Below are 17,684 nucleotides of genomic sequence, written 5' to 3' on the forward strand. Positions count from 1 at the left end.
TTACATACATGCGTGTCCTCGCAGAGTTAAGAAGAACGGAACTGTGTGCGCGATTTCAAAGCGCGGTATATTACGATGTCGTAAAGAAAATATAATTTCTTAAAACGCTACTGCTGCTGTTATAGAACCAGCCATTTGCCGGTGTCGTTCCCTTTCCCATTGCGCAGCTCAGCTGTTGTTGCGACTACTGCTTCCGTTTTACGATCGAGCGCTGCATGCCTGTCTCCTGCTCACCGTTAGCAGTTTGTGAGAACAGCCGACTGGTGCCAACTGCAACGACAACAACTATACAGCGTGCTCCTGCTGCTGCCGCAGACAATTAGCGCTGGAGCGAGAAGCGTCCTTGCCAATGCTGGAGGCCACGACTGTACCTTTCGCGCTGGCTGACCACGACAATCGTCTTCAAGATCAGTTCGTCAATTTGTCAGTCAGTTCGCGCCGTCAGTCACTCATATAACTCACTTGGGATCGTTAACTCTAGACTGTGGGGCGCGGAACGATCAGCAGCAGCACGGGCCGAGTAGTTGTATAAGTGCAGGTAATTGTTGCGTGGTGGTAAAGAAGCAGCGGCACTAGCAGCTGGAGCAGCAGAGTATTGAAGTGTGTAACCGCAGTGAACGAGTGCGGTACTCTCGAGAAGCCAATTTAGTTCAGTGTTTTGAGCAACGGGCGGTGGTGATTCTTGTTTCTCCAGGGAACGTTCGACAAATCTTCCTCAGAAAAAAGCAAACTTGAAAAACAACATTCCCCTCACAACTTAAACAGGTAGGATATTGAAGGGAAGGAGAATAACATAGAAACAGCTGTTCAACTGAAAAGAAACGAAGCATCTTATTGCGTCAAAATAGAGAGTTCCCGCTGCTCTTAAACATGTACTATCTGATAACGTTCATAAAAAAAGAAGCAGCAGAAAGCGATCGAGAATCAAGTTACGGTTAGATTTTTAGTAGTCGTAAGAGCAGAAATTGCTACTCCGTCTCGCCTTATGGCCGACGACCAGAAGACCTTTAATGAATCGACCAGTGGAGCGCCCATTAAGGGAAGTGCGTGATTAATGCGTAATAGCTCTTTATAGTTCGTCAATATCATTGTATAAGCTTACATATATATGGACAAGGCATACGGCAGCGATTGTATGAATAGTAATAATGCGAATCCAGTGAACAGCTCTACTCTATTTACGTAGATTTATTAAATCGTATGTAAATGGCAAATTGACGATGACACATGGGTATTATTGTGCCATGAAATAGACGGTATAGATCCACTGAAAGACTAAAGACAATGTAGTTAAGTCTACATGGCCAATTTAGACAGCAGTCGCCGCTTCACCCTTCGTATCTGTGTTCCAGTCTTTGCTGTTTGTGAAACGCCATCTAAAATTGTCGTTACAAAAACTAGCACTATTACATTATTCAACATGGTTATCGGCGCTCAATTGCAGGGTTAACATTACATATTACATAAGTGCTTCAAAATGTCATTGGAGTTATTTAGGTCCCGTAGCTGCACAAGCTTAGTTTTGCTATTAGTATTTATAGGAGTAGCAGCATTGGTAAAATGGACTGGGATAGATGCATTTTGTGGGTACTAAGATGTTCAGAACACCACATACCTATTAGGTGGCGGCCGCGCAGTGGTTCAAACAACGCTCATAGGTATAAATTGCTTAAAAGGACTAATTTATCACAAGTAAATTAGTAAATTAATGGCATGGTCACGTGCCTTTTAAGGGAGCGCTTAACGACAAGACTAAATCCAAAAAACTGGAAGCATTTTACCTGTTTGAGATTATCCCTCAGTAACTGCTGTCAACTATTACTGTGCCTTTTGGAATAAATTGACTCTACAAGCAAGCCAAATTCTAGCCATTTAGCTTTTTTACATTCTCATGTTTAACTGAAAAGCATCATGGTCCGTTCTGGTAAATTGACGTTAGAAAAACGTAGAAGAAAGAAGAGCCTTTGAGTTGGTTTGCTTACGATATATCGGAATGATACCAAGCGTTTCCAGAGATTCGCAGACACAATGCTTATTCACGTACATATTTAAAGGAAACGTTAGTTCAGGCTGAAAAACGGCATCGTTATATCAAGACGTATGAATGACAGGCTGTTTCAAGCTATACATGAAACACAAAACATAAGTCACAAAGGAAGGCTAATAGAAACGTCGGAATGCGGTTCTGTAGCAGTTATAAGGGCCATGGTCAAGCTCCACGTTGATGATATGGAACGCACAGCTTCTACTATTGTCCCTATAAGTTTCTATGAAGGCACGAACGGAGTTTAGGAACCAATATTCTTGTATCTAAACATGACATATAATTGAGTTATGTTTCCCTTGACGGTTAAACACTTCAATACATGCAGCACTTGCGCAAGGGATATGGAACTACATAGTAACCAAACCCAGTGCAACTGTCCATGCCAGTGGCCTAGTACTTGGTAATCCAACATTGTTCCATGTACTCTTTGAGCAAATGAAGACGCAGTATTCACGTAAAAGTTACTACAAGGACAAGTGGCTGAGTTGTCAAAAGCAATCGCAAGAACAATATATAACATTAATCATTCTAAGAGAAACTGATGCATTGCAGCTGACAGAGTATCGAATCGCGATAGCTAAACGATAGGCTCCATGATATCGTGTGACAGTTTTCTCAGAACAACAAGTCATGCCCAGTATATTTTTAATATAGGATTTTTTAAACCAACGATATATTGAAATGACCTTGAAATGACCAAGAACTGACTAAAGTCTATTTATCGTATAACATATCCAGAGAAATGGCAGTTTCGTTCTCGAATACTAACATTATAATATGTCTCTATCTTGATTAAGCCATGATTTTGCAGAGCTAATGATTGTCCCTATAAAGAAAATCTAAGTATCAATAACAAGCATACATGGAAAATGTGTTTCTTTAATTAACAAAATAAGTACTAAATGTTGTGTTGAAATATCGAAGAATATGTTCAAGATTAGCTGAATCTGCTGGAAGTGTATTTCTTACTGGATTCCTATAATATAGTGTAACATTAATGTGCTTTATTTGAGGTTTTCGAACACCACTGTGAAATAGCAGCAAGTAGCTATTAAGAGTAGCATGACGCTAGAGTAAGTACGGAAAACCGTGTGGGAATCTACGTCTTCGCTTATAAACCCTTCAACATTCAGTCTCAATGACAGTCTTTTAGAACGATAGGTTTGATGGTCATCACAGCCGGCAGTCTCGTTTAGTTGGGGATAAGGCTTACATGCACATAGATATACACGCACAGACACTCACAGATCGAAATCGATTATTGAAAACGCCGTCGATACTAAGCGACAATATTACACGGAACAGAGCCTGCTAAATGTCTTATACTTTATTATGATTTTATACCACTTAGTGCTGGTAGAGATATCAGTATCGACATTTATGGCTACCGTATTGAGTGCGGGTATTTCTTATTTTCAGTTAATAAGTATTTCGAGTTTTATGTGAAGTATTTAGGCAGTTGAGCATCGCTTTATACGGCTCTCCCTCAGTATGAAGTTGTTTTTCTCCGTAATTCAGCTAACGCATATTTTTTGCTTTAAAAAGTCGTACGGAAAGAGTTAGTCAATACGCGTGACGCAAAAAATGAACAACCTCCTTTACGATAAATGGGTTCCAATACTGTGATAAAAGTAGGCACGTTTCGGCACCATTAGAAAGAATACTATAGAATTGATGGACGTCCATCTAATTTTGGCGTATGGGATCACTGTTGATAATCAATCGAGGATTTTTGTATAAAACGGAATTTAGACCATGATCTTGAAAATAGTCTTAAAAACAAAAAATGTGCTGCATTTCAGAAAAAAGAAGACTAGTATATTAAACTTCCAAACTCCCCTATTCGAAACAAGATCTGAACCATAACCAAGCGGAACCTAAAAAATAACTACGATATTTTCACATACGAAAGTGCACACTGATCATCGTCGAGCACACAGCAAGAAAGAAGTGATTATCTATTAAGGGCCTTCGAAGATCTCTGTGAAGAAGGGAATCATTTTCATTTAAGAGAAAACGATACATTTATGTTAATGTCAGTACCGCCATGAAGAATACGGCATTATTTTTTCACTAGCGTTGTACGCCTTCAATGCTCGTTTGAAATATTTTTTTTCAAATGGATACGTTTAAGCCCATTTAACTCTTTAGTAAAAAATATTCTGTTCCTCATGACATGAAACAGATACTAATTTACTTGTTTGGCACAGGCTTGTCGATACGAACGTTTGGTTAACAGTGAGCAGAATGCAGTTGGCCTTCAAGTCGAAGAAAGCCAAAAACAGCATACCATGCAAAAAGGCCACACATTGTTGTTTATTTAAACAATATTTAATGTATAATCACTCGATAGCCAAAGATCTCATAATTGTCGGATCAATGCGTCTTTTACTGCGTCAATACTGCTCATCTTCTACCCGAACCTATGCAGCTTTAATTTTTGCTCCTTTTTTGATATGGGACCTCTAACCGTTTCTAAGACTCTGCGTTGTCAGTCAGATCATAAATACGTCTGTTCTACTAGGACTAAAGCTTTGCTGCCCTGTTGCTCAAAATGCGATGGGAACAACAGATGTTCTTGATTTCTAAATATCTTATTATTACTGTGTTCGCCCGCTTTGTCATTAAACTTTAAAATATGAGAAAGTGTTATAAATGATTTGGTACCGTACTAGGAACCTATATACCCATAGAGCAGTACATGTTAACCTTAACTATGACGCACTCCAGTGCTTTACAAGATGATTTTAAACTAAATTGCTTAAGTTCAGTAACAACATTTATTCAGCTTAAGCACACTTAAATTTCCTCCTATTGACATAGCTGTCTGCACCAATTACTTACATACTTTAATGCCCCGATTTGGGTCCAAAGGGTAGTAACATACTAAATTTCCTTTCTTTAACATAAAGATAGGAAATCACCACATTCGAAGCTATACACATCAAGTTCCATTGTATATTCCAAATGGCACCGCGTGCAGCTTGACAAGCTGATCGCCTAATCACCTAAAATAATATTATTGTAGCTCATCATCATCATATATTAAATGACGTTGACTCTAGCATTCCTGGTGAGAATAATTTCGGACAAAAATCCATTATAAGACAAATCGATTTTAAACCCTAAACAGAGCAAATGGGGTTAAAAACCTTTATTACTTAGGATCATCTTATTCTGAGCAAAATCATGTTGGTCTTCCGTCTTTTGCAGCTTAGGTTTTTTAAATTTTTCTGCCTAATGTTCTTAAAAGCAATAGGCTACGAAGGAAAATGAGTTCAAAAAAATTAGATGCCTATATTTCAAAGCAGAAAAGTTCCACTTGTAATTTTTAGTACAGAGCTCTTAAACAGGACTAACTCCAGTAAACAAAATTAAATCGCTGCTGAATGCCAAATAGAAAATACTATTCACTGACGTTTTATGTGAAATATGGGAAAACCGGTCCATTTTTTATCTTTATTCAAGATACACCTATCCCTTTACACGATCCCTGGCGTAATGGCAGTTGACATGTCTACTGTCTACAAGATCCCCATGCTGCCTAGACTGAAACTGCCAAACGCCGTCGGTTCGCGAAGTAGGTCGGTTATTATAGAACTATCTGTTGAGCGAACGCTTTAATCTTTCCGAATTTCTTGCTGGCAGTGTACGAATAGTCGGAAACATAAAGATGTAAGCCTCTCATGACTGTCCCCATCTCTAACGATTTCTACATGTTTTTTTTTGATCGCAAAAAAGTGCGGTGTATTTAGATACTTTTATATCTGTACTTCAGTATTTCAAAACCGTATACTGCTTTAAGCATACCGTATCACGTTTTGAGTAACAGTGATCGCTATTGGCGAACGTTTCCGTTTAATCGCCGGCAAAACGGTTAATGCAGGTGTTTTCATTAGAAATTATAAGTGACAACCAGTCTGCATATAGCCGTTTTCCAGGCAATGAGTCGTATGTATATATAAGTATCAATCTAATTGAATCACTTATTGTAAATCACTTACTGACTGTCGCGTTGCTTAGCTGTTTTGTGTTAATCTTTTTGGGATGCTTTTTATTAACTGACAAAGGTCTCCTATAACCAAATAAAACACTTCATCAATGCGTTCGCGCCTCTTGCTTGCATATGCCAGGAAAGCGCGCTAACAATAAAAATGATTACTTAATACATAATGGTAGAATTATTTGAATGCCATATGTGGGGTTAGTATTAACACAAAATTCTGACGTGAATGGTGCGGCATAGTGACAGGTCAGTAAGTTTGAATACTACATTATAACAGAAGTGACCAAATCGTTTGCTAAATGCCCACATTGCAGTCGACAGCCAAGACTGTTCGGTAACTTTCCATATCGCCGATAAGTAAAATATGTTTCCTAAAATTAATATCGTACAGCGACGTGTCATAAGCGACACAGGTCAAATTGGCTGACAAGCGAATTGCAGTCATTACATCTGACGAATGGTGGTTAACCTGTCGAGCGCATAATACATATATTTTTCCACCTATCACTCGAATTATGCATATTATGGGAATTATTATGGGAATTTCCCAATTATGAAAATTGGGAAAGGCCTCTCCTCACAAAAAAGCAAAAGGGCAAAAGTCAAAAAGTTAGCTTTAGAAGGACATCTATTATTATCTATATGGTGCTGTCAGGATAACTGCCGATGTTGCGAATTACTATCGAATAGCTATGATTAATTAGAAATTAAATTCGGAAGACATCGGTGTTTCTAAAAACTACACGGATTTATATCTCTGATCTCTGCGATGCGAAGTATGTATTAATTCATAATGCTAGTTTACCGCTTACTCCACGGCTTAATCGGTTTTCAAAAACTTCAACCATTGGCTCAGCATTGCGAGTGAATATTAGTCATCGGAAGCTGGAAGTGATTTAACGTTCATAGTAAACGATGTACGAACTCGTTCCTGGAAGCCCCTTCGAATGCGACCTCTAGCAACTAAAAGGGGATATAAAACCATCTATCAGATTATGCATCGTTGTTACTTTTCTGGTAATGACATGTAACGAGGCCTCTAATTGATTGCACCGGACAGACGAATGTGAGGGCTCATGCCCTATATCTAATAAAATATACTGACTGTATTATATAGGGTTAAATTTCAGCATCAGCTTTTTCTTAAGTTACGTGAGGTGGTGAGGCAATAAAAGAAACTGACCTGACCCTGAAATATGCTAAGGGAGGTTGCTTTGATGTACACAATTTACCTTTGAGTACTATATAAATCTGATATCATGATAAAACTTCTCTAAACTAAACAAGTAACTGATTATAAGTAATGTAGAGAGATCATCGCTTATAAAGGGTACTGTAAATTATATTCATTATTATCTGTTGTTTGTGGCGAATGTCCTATAGAGTACTGAGGTCTTATGGTGGAATTTTTTTCAGGATGGAAAAGTTAAGTCAAACAATTTTTTTATTCTTTCTCCATGCAGCTTGAATGTGATCCACGCACAGCTTATGCAGTAAATTATTTAGTATCACTAAATTTTCAATAGACGCTAAATCCAACAGCTGGGGACTATGAGTCATGGAAAGAAAAAACGAATGAATGCATATGCAAGGAAAGTTATTTCAAGTCTCTCACGAAGAGTAAGATACCATGCGTAACAACACGATAGCCCCGTAGGATATACCATATGATCATGCTTGGACACGCGAATTTCTTGTCCTTCTGAGATGTGTTGAAATCATTCAGTCGTGGCGTCGAATTGATGATTTTGTCTCCAATCTGTTTTATTTTTTACATATTTTTTACTTTAAACCAAATTACATAAGGAGTATAGATGTAAACATAACGTAGCTCATAGTTAAATGTGACATGCTTCACGTAACAATGTATGGACAAATAATAAAAAATATTTGCGCATGGGCACATATTTGTTGAAGCGCTTGATTATGTTTTTAATAATTTAAAAAGAGCAGTAACGTTTTATTTTTATGTAGACTATAGCTGTACTGGCAATAAATACTCTTGTGTGAAGAGCAGCTAATGATTTTGTAACGGTTAATGTTATAGAAACTAGTAATGACTGGAATGAAACTGTGGTATATCGCTAGAGCGAATTACTAGTGATATGCGCCTAAAGATATAATCACTAGGAAAGTTCTTCTCATTTGAAAAACATACAATTTTCATTTTTGAAGAATTACACTCTAATTTTCACATTAAAGTGGACATGTTTGCCGGTTTGCAAAGAACGCGAGTTTTCACTAGGAAACTAATTTCGCATCGTTTTTCTTTTACATGTACCATAGAAGCGATTACGTTTTTATTCACAGTTGGCCCTTCATAGTATCGTCGAACCAAGTTTGAGCGAGAGTTTTTCCACAAGATAACGCTGCACAATGAGAAAAACGCTGATTTATAGACGACATATTAACCAGAAGTAATACTCTTTCTGCTCGATTTCGACAGGTTTTTGCTACATTATAAGTTTATGTACCACCTCTGCTAAATGTTTCGAGTTTGAGGTCCGACACCGCCGTAAGGCATTCTATCAAGCGGCTGGCAGTACAAAATGAAGTGTGTCTATGCCCTGATTCGAATCTAGACTACCAATTGTTCCCGAGATTTGCACGTAAATACGTTACCCATTAAGCTACCATGGGTACCACCCCTACTACCCCAAGCTTCTCTGATGCGTATGTTTCTTTTGTATATATTGAACGCAGGAAGGCCACTTGGTCAACATGGCATCTTCATCATCAAATGCACAAAACGAAGCGCCCACAGCTGGTAGAGTTCAAGAAGTTAAAACCGTTCGTGTCGCAAAATGGTATTTTGGCGGGGTCGCAGGATCTATGGCCGCTTGTGTTACGCATCCCCTGGACCTACTCAAGGTTCGCGACGGTCCTTTTGATTTGCTTTCGTATTAAAGGGTGTGAATTTGTCATCATTTTAATTTTGAATAAGTGCTGCCATCTATATTTATATTACTGATTATTTGAACAGATACCAACATTTCCTTTACAAAGTTGACTTGTCTAATAAACCTACGTTTATATATATACATTATCTATATGTAGGCCTTGTTTCAAAACTTATATTTAAATAAGACAGGATATCTCAAACAAAGCTTTTGCAGGTGATAAAATTGTCATTCCCAACGATCATAATTATCTAATATAGTCGCCATTCACCGCGATTAGCACCTCAATCTGGGGTTTAAACCGTTCGCTAGTCCTTTTTGAAATATCCCCTTTCTTAATCCGCGCATATTTTTTAAATACTAGTTGTACGTCAAACGATATTAAAAAGTCTAAACAGCTAGAGTATCGCTTAAATACTCTACATACAAAACTTTTAAGCGGAAATTAATTTTAAACTGACCGCAGGTCAAAAGTCCTAAAACTGCACAGGGTCTGAACTACAAAATTCATATTGTGTATCGGAAGTGGCTTTTCGAGGTAAACTTTTGAACCCTTTAAATTTTTCGTTTTATTTCATGAAAAATCTTTTTCAGAATTTTTAGAAGTCGCTGACAATAACGTAGACTATCCCTTTTGGGCAAAAAAGAAACTTTCCGTTTTTGTTGTTGTGCCGTCAGCAGGAAGAGATTGAATGATAGTTGATCTTTCTTTAAACTTGGGAAACGACGAGTTTATCAAGAAAGAACTGACGTTTGTCTTAAAGTAGGAGTAGGGAATGAATGCATTCCCTCTACGACAAGCAGCCCGTCTAAGGTTTTTAAGCCGCTGCATTTTCTTTACACACGTATATGGTTTTGCTATTCCTCGTAACCGCATCGTCTGCCACTTTGGTTCCCCGCAAATAAAAAGCTTTAGTAGATTAGCAACTCTGAGGAGCTTTGAGTGCATCGCAAAGTTATCCTTGATATACTTCATTGTCTATAGGATACTACCACTAAAGATCTCTATACATTTGGTTTTTCTACAGGTGATCTTACAAACCGAAGGCAAAGTATTGCAAACTAAAACGCCAGTAAGTATTAAAGCAAGTACCATGAATGTCATTCGCACTAGTGGTATTCGTGGTCTCTACAACGGCCTCTCTGCTTCAATACTACGACAGGTAAATAAACCCTGTGAACTTCCATAATTGAGCAAGAGCAAGATGGTTAAAATACGGGCACTTCTATATTCCTGTTTAAAAATCTATCACATAATACTGACCTATTTCATTAGCTCGGCCTGTCGAATACCTTGTGATAGCACAGGATAAAAACGATGTAGAAAAAAATCATTGAGAAGTTACATCAAATGAACAAGTGGTATTAAATAAAACCGAGATAAAAAATAAAAATTAAAAAACTATACATATTGGTGGTAGAATAACATTCATCTTTTCGATCTCAATGCGTACGTCCTATTTTTACAGTTAACATATTCAACAACACGATTTGGCATTTATGAAATTGCTAGAGCGAAAGTGGTCAAACCAGGCGAAAGTATGGCATTTTTGGAAAAGGTGGGCCTCGCAGCAGTTTCTGGTGCTGCAGGTGGTTTCATTGGAACTCCCGCTGATATGATCAACGTGAGAATGCAGAATGATATGAAGCTACCCCTTGCTGAACGCAGAAAGTTCGTAGCATTTCCACTCAAAAGCTATTCGTGCGGTACATTTAAAGTTTGTTATACTGTTGATTGTAAAAACGTTCTTTCTTGATTATGTAAAAGCATTTTTGACAATTGCTGGTTTCCTAGACTATATTTTTACAAACTTACTTTTCAGCTACAAGAATGCGTTCGACGGACTTTATCAAGTATTCCGCAAAGAAGGTATAACTAACTTATTTAATGGAGCTTCTATGGCTATCTCACGTGCAGTTTTTGTAACAATTGGGCAGATTTCGTTTTACGAGCAAGTCAAGCAGATGCTATTGGCCTCTCCGTTCTTCAACGATAACCTGGTAACCCATTTGTCATCGAGTTTTGCTGCGGTAAGGTCTATTTTAATACAACATAAAGTCACCTAGAAATCAAGAAAAGCTGTTTTTCTCTTTTTGTTATTGCTTATAACTGTTAAACTTTATTAGTTTTTGAACTCTATTTTTCGTTTTATCCGAAAGCTTGCTTTTCTCCTGTTTGTCATTATAGTTCTGACTAGAGATACGGTATATGATGCTATTATCTTTCTTCCGTCTTCTTTCACATGCCTACACACTTTACAAGACTGTCAAATAAGATCATAAATCTGTTACCTAGTTTTGCGTCACCTCTCTTTGCTGTAGTAGATACCAAAAAATCCTTTACGGGGATCCGGAGCTGTACCTTAAACCAGCAAATATTTATTGCCATTGCAATGATATTTTCTATATATACGCAATAGATATTTATAGTTTCCTATAACCAAATTATTCATTTTAGGGCGCAATTGCCACGACGCTCACGCAACCTCTAGACGTGCTCAAAACACGTATAATGAACGCGACCTCAGGGCAATATACCAGCGTGATTGACTGTGTTATCCAGACTGCCCGCGAAGGACCTCACGCCTTCTATAAAGGATATATTCCTGCTTTTGTGAGATTAGGACCTCACACGATTCTCATGTGGATCTTCCTTGAGCAAATGCGACTTAACTTTGGTATTATTAAGAAAGTGGAATAGTGTGTAATCTACGTATCTGCAGGTCTGAACGTCTTACGGACAGCCTTCATGGATAAAAACTTCATATCCTGTGTCTCGGTCATTCGTGTGCGCGTACTTTTGTTGCGTCGAGGATATGACAAGCCAATAGAAACAAGTGCAATTAAATTTTTTTCTATCAAAAACAGATTTTTTTAAAAAGTACTGTTGATCGTTTTTTTGCGATAATTTACCTTATATAAGCTCCTACATAAAAAAAAATTAATAGCACCGTACAAATAGACAAGAGAAGTAATCCATAAACGTCATCGTAGAATCTGCGATCTTTATCTGTTCATTCACTTTCGCCAAGGCTAGGTATACACACCCGATCAACTTAAACAGTGTTATTGTTGCTTTATTTGTTAGCGTAATATATCACTGGTCTGGCACACAGCGCTGTTCAACCGGAGCTAAATTCGATTGTATGGAATAAGCTGAAATGTGACTTCGGCCACTGAAGACCTGGCCGTATAAACTAAACGTAGCTAAGTGTCTAAGACTGAGCTAACTGTGTGCACTTTATTTCTTGTGCTTCTTTGCCGTTCTCACCATTTGAGAGTTAACGAAAGTATCCAGAACATTCCATGTTTTTAAGCACCAACAAAGTTCACAGTGCCTTAGTATACTGTTTCCATCCCGCAATGGTCACTGTAGCTTTTTCCTTGCTAGATTTCCTTGATGTTTTTACAAAATAGGCAAATAGCAATCGATTTGTAAAAAATATATACAAAACAACTAAACAGACATATTTTCGACATTCCTTTTAAGATCAAAGATACAACTTTCTAGATTCGAATGTAAATAAATATAATAGATAAATATATATACATACCTACATTTTATCAACAATTTAGTTATCAACAATTTAGGAGTGGTCGTATGTGAAAAAGTGACTTGACCACAGTACGTAAATAATCTGTATCATGGTAAAACGTCTCCGTTTTGACCGCATCGATCACCTTCCCAAATATTGATACAATGTTTATATCCCTTCCATTATCGTATCGAACACATTATGTACACCTTAATAATTTTTATAACATTATTACTATCTTTTATCTACTGTTTTTGACAATGGTCTAACTAGTTCCCGAATATAATTTACGCAGTATATTCTTGTCTGCCAAAGTTTTAGAATTAAGCCTGTATATACCTAGATGTCGTTACTTGTATGGTTATTACATGTAAGGTTAAATATCGCTACTCAGTATGTAAAAAACATGTAGAACAATATAACCTATATGTTCTTAGCGTCCCTAACCTGGCCAAGATAAATTTGTAATTAAGGCTGCCTGTAAGGATACGTCTGCATAACAAAAATAAGTCAGAATTCTTAGTATGACATTTTTCACCAACTTTATTGAAAGTTTATTTTATATAATACCCGCTTATATATTTTATTTATAAGCCCTAAGTGAGTGTACGGTGCTTGAGACAAGCTGAGAATAATTTGAATTGTATTACCTTTCCTTTCAAAATGTTTACTCTCGCTGTCTTTTCCTTCACATAACTCTAATAATTTAACAAACCATTGTACTACCTTTATCTGAACTTCACGCTTTAGGCTGTCCAGACACCAACTGGTCTCTTAAAGATAAACCAACGCATAAAACTGACAATATTATTGTATTATAAATGGTTGTGTTGAGTTTAACCGAAATAGCATGAAATTATTTAAAATAAATATTTTTGTTGTGCTGTTGCTTAAAGAAAAGACGAGATTATATAAACGTGTCTCATCGACAGGTTGTTTAAATCAGTGAGGTAGCGTTTGATGTTATAGAAGATCATAAAGATAGTAGTAAATAGGAATGTTTAGTGGGTTTTCTTAGACCTAATGTTGATGAATGAGAATGATATTGATAAACCAATGAGGTACAAATAAAGACAAAAAAATCGCAGTAGTAGTAGTCGTTGTTTTGTGCGCATTCTAAAGTCCTCCACAAAAACGAAGGCATATGTTATTATTAAATTTGCTGTAATTGTATCCTAAAAATATTTTTAAGAAAATGCTGAAATAATGGAAATGATAATGAGTTGTTGCAAATGTGGACAGTTCGAAGGGATATATATATATAATATATATATATATATATATTAGTACAACTAAATACTTCCTCGAGTTCTGTTGTTACATCGGGGGGTTGTCGACAAAGATTTCACGCTTTGGCCTTAAACCAATTTCCACTGTTGATGTTAATACGTGCATGGTTAAATAGGAATACGCCTGACACAGTGATAACGTTTGACACCTTATTGCCTATGATAGTCTCCGTATATCCACTGATTGATCCGTATCTATCTTTTTTTCTTATTTTTGTATCAGCACACAAATGCACATAAATTTTCAGTATTTATGTTTCTTTGTCTGTTTATCGTTGCACTCTATATACACATGTTTTGTCAATCCAAATTTACTTTTTCATGCTGTTCAGGATTTCCAACTCCAGGTCTGTCTCCCGATAACACGACAACGCGTTGTTTAAGGTTTAATCACATAACAATATACAAATAATATGAGGTAAGCCACGGAGACAGACAATGTTTTTTTTTTTTTTGAAAATACATATATATAATGATGGACGTATTCCGATGCGGAGTACAGTTCACTGCTTTAATATACTTGCTTGACTCGACTTGTCCAAGTATTTATTTGCTTTATTTTCAACAATGAAACAAAACTAAATACATCCACCTGGTAATAGAAGCGAACGCTCAATCAAAGACGTTAAATAGTTTGTTGTTTTCTACTCTGTCTTCAAGACTTAATTTACAACACGTAATCATTTCTGTTTTTTTCAGAAATTTAGGTTGACTATTGGCCTTTATAAACTTAATGCTAGGAATTATGTTGACTCATCTGATGTTTACAAATGAGCAGGCGAGATGACTGTGCATGACCCTACTTCGGGTAATTTCAATGAAAGGGCCTGACTAACATTAATATTCCTTTAGTCAACTGAATTTGCAGGTTGTGCTGTGCGTACAACCTCCATTTTTAGTCTTCACTGAATGTGATCTATTATTGTTCATCACATGTATGAAATACCGTTCGTTCTTTTTTCGCCAACGTAACTAAACTAACAGGCTAAAAGTATAAGGCCTAGGTTACTGAGTTCTTGCTACGCCTCGGCTCATGGTTGCCTTCGTTATAATCATTCGATATGATCATTCGTCTGAAACTATTGGGTTATAATGTCTGCCATACCTTCTAACAGCGCCACTGTAGACTTTTCCGTCCAATGAGTAGAATGGGCTGCTACAGATCTAATGGGCCGAGCCTTCTTTCTCCTTCTGCGAGAAATACTTGCATTGCCCGGTACACTAAGTAGGCTCCCAACTGTTTTCGCTGCCGTGTTGTCCACGTGTCGGCTATGCCGTAGAACTCTCCCCGCTTCGCGTTCGTTAAGAGCCTGCATACAAAGTAAGAGAAAATTAACGTTAATTAAAGTTATTTTTCGTTTTTTATTTAGCGGTTGTCAGTAAACCTAAATAAGGTCAGTGGCTTACTACAGGTTGAACCAGCCCACGGACGCTTGTAATAATAAAACTTACTGGCTTGGATACTGTTTATTATCCATATGGTTTGAAGAAAAAAGCTGGAAAAATTAGGATAACGTTTGGCACTGCAGAGGTCTGTAATAAGATTGTGATTCAAGTTCTAGTAATTTTTAGTACACAATAGTACACAGTAGTTTTTGGTAATGTGGATTACGCTTCCATAAGTCGATATAAATATTTAAGTACTGGTGTCAGAAACTGTTAATTTTTTTTTAATGCTACTAAATGTCCGTCATTTAAGCCTACCATGCTAACAATAATGAAGAGTTTAAGCATGTCATTTGTCCATCCCGTCACTACTTCAGTTATCAGTCGTCTATTATCAGTCGTATATTATAAGGGTGTAAAAAAATACAATTCAGTATAATGGACATTTCATTCAAGATGGTGACGACGGTTAAATTTCTATGCGTACCTATTGATGCCCAGGGCCTCAATCATGGCAGCTTCACGCGTATACGCCTCGACGGGGATGACGTTCTGGAAAATATGTAGAGAGATCACACCGTGACCTTGCCCCCATATTTTTAAAATTCGCTTTATCTTATCCCCAATTTTCGGCGCAGTTGCGAATCTTTGCGGTGTCGCTAACGCGTTACCGCCAAGAACTGCTAACTTGTCACGCGCGTCCAAAGCTTCGTAGAGATGTGCAAATGGTCGGGATCGCTTGCCCTTACCCACATAAAAAACTGCCTTCACGAACGTTTCCATCTGTGGATAGAAGTAATGAAGCAGGCTAAGTACCAACTCGCAGAACAACCGTTTTCGGATCTAACAAAAATGTATTTAAAACGGAGTTTTGATGTCTAAATAAGAATTAAGTATATTACTTTATATATAGAATATTTTAACTCACCCAGATTCACGAAAAGACGAATTCGATTCATGAGAGAGAAAGAGCGGAAGCGGATTTACGGAAATCATTGAATACTAACTACGATGTCTTTGCCCGCTGTCACCGATAAAAGACAACAAAACCGCCTACAAAACACCCTGTGATAATCAACTAAACAGAGATGAACATCCTAAGCTATGTTAAATAGTGGTCTAGATAAGACAGACTTGTATCTTGACAGACTTCTCGTACCTGTTCAGGTAGGCTCATGTGAGTTGCTCTGTCCGGTAGGTTTAGAGTAACACTAGAATCAAGCAAGAGGTAAGTGAATGCTGTTTTGGCTGAACCTTCTCTCCAACGTTGACCCTGCTTCAAGAAAGACTCCTCCATCTGAGACTCCAAATTGCTGTACACCTCGAACACTTGTCCGAATTTCACGCAAAGCATATGCAATTCGGGAGGTAAAACTGAACGAAGTTGAGAAGGCGGTGGTGTTGCTACGCTCGCCTGCTGCAGTCGATGTAGTTGACGAAGGTACACCTGTAAATGCAGATTAACGCACATACATACACATATGAGAACATTGTAGTTTCAGGCATAACTTCATTTCTGTTTATGCAGCTTAAAAAACGTATCTAATGGGTATCATTTGATTGTTCAAATACCCATGAAATGTTTATGTTTCACAAGATGAGCATCCCTAAAAAACTTACAGACAGCATTTTAAATCACGTTCATTCATTAAAAAATCATTCCAACGATTTGTTTAGCAACGATTTTTTCTCTTTTTCTGAAATCTTACTGCACGAGTTTGACGGTTCACTGGTCCTGGATTTTCGCCGAAGTCAACAAGACGTTGGCGCACTTCATCATTGGAGAGTTTGACCAGTTCAGGTGGAATAGCTTGCGATGGTGACGCTTGAATAGCATTGGGTGGCAATTGGGATCGCTTTGTGCCATAATGTTCCTCGCGAAGCATGAGGCCAGATTCGAGATCGCGGTGAATCACCTCACAACAATTGATCTGGCCCTCATCGTGTTCACCTTGGTATACGAACGACATAATTAAAGTTTGCAATAAAACCCGACAACCTATAAGAATTATCTGAGCTGGGCGTGGACTATAAGAAAATAAATTGCTAATGCTTCGCACATCGATAGACAATTAATTGTGACACTCGGTTACAATTTATGAGGCTACCCAAGCCTGAACAGACGACTCTATCTATAGGACGTCTGTATTCCAGTTTTCCAAATATACCTGTTTTTACGTGTGGTAATGTCACCTACCTCGACAGTGTTGGCCATGCGCAACAGCCGATCGAAATGTACCATCTGACAGAACTGATTCTACACCGTGCGGTGTAATCGCCAGACGCACGTCATTACCCAGTCGAAGATGGGCTAGTTGGTGTCGATAAATGGAGCGAGTGGCATCATTAATTGGACCTGGGTTCATTCCGAGAGTGAAAAGCTGTTGGAACAGCTCGTCATCGCTGAGACACTGTCCATTGTAGATCAAAAGGCGTATGTTGAAGTGAACCCAAAGCACAAATGTTTGAAGCACGAAATCTCGTTAGCTACATAGTTGCTATACTCTACCGAGATCACAA

General features: G+C 37.7%; 2 protein-coding genes across 4 annotated transcripts in view; one reads left to right on the forward strand and one right to left on the reverse strand.

Annotated features, from left to right (window-relative positions):
• Positions 1-13,576, forward strand: Dic1 (Dicarboxylate carrier 1). Its single transcript, XM_022797782.2, has 6 exons — positions 1-765; positions 8,757-8,924; positions 9,982-10,116; positions 10,423-10,625; positions 10,777-10,984; positions 11,412-13,576. The coding sequence occupies exons 2-6, from the start codon at positions 8,775-8,777 to the stop codon at positions 11,652-11,654; spliced, it is 939 nt and encodes a 312-aa protein (XP_022653517.1). The 5' UTR covers positions 1-765; positions 8,757-8,774; the 3' UTR covers positions 11,655-13,576.
• LOC111247160 (uncharacterized) overlaps positions 13,572-17,684 on the reverse strand; it is a 10,783-nt gene continuing 6,670 nt past the window's right edge. For all 3 annotated transcript variants that reach the window (XM_022797781.2, XM_022797780.2, XM_086985255.1), the window contains 5 exons: positions 17,362-17,575; positions 16,874-17,115; positions 16,324-16,611; positions 15,652-15,947; positions 13,572-15,088 (listed from right to left, as the gene is read on the reverse strand). In XM_022797781.2, coding sequence (XP_022653516.1) covers positions 14,935-15,088; positions 15,652-15,947; positions 16,324-16,611; positions 16,874-17,115; positions 17,362-17,575 — 1,194 coding nt within the window. In that variant the 3' untranslated portion in view covers positions 13,572-14,934. The remainder of the gene's footprint in view (positions 15,089-15,651; positions 15,948-16,323; positions 16,612-16,873; positions 17,116-17,361; positions 17,576-17,684) is intronic.

Source organism: Varroa destructor, unplaced genomic scaffold (assembly GCF_002443255.2).
Source record: "Varroa destructor unplaced genomic scaffold, Vdes_3.0 BEIS01000003.1, whole genome shotgun sequence".
In the NCBI taxonomy this organism is placed as follows: domain Eukaryota; kingdom Metazoa; phylum Arthropoda; class Arachnida; order Mesostigmata; family Varroidae; genus Varroa; species Varroa destructor.

What these genes read in the sequence shown, in the direction of transcription:
- Dic1 (XM_022797782.2), top strand. Translation starts at nt 8,775, where the DNA reads ATGGCATCTTCATCATCAAATGCACAAAACGAAGCGCCCACAGCTGGT. An exon ending in ATCCCCTGGACCTACTCAAG is followed by an intron (nt 8,925 to 9,981) that starts GTTCGCGACGGT and finishes GTTTTTCTACAG; the next exon opens with GTGATCTTACAAACCGAAGG. An exon ending in CTGCTTCAATACTACGACAG is followed by an intron (nt 10,117 to 10,422) that starts GTAAATAAACCC and finishes CTATTTTTACAG; the next exon opens with TTAACATATTCAACAACACG.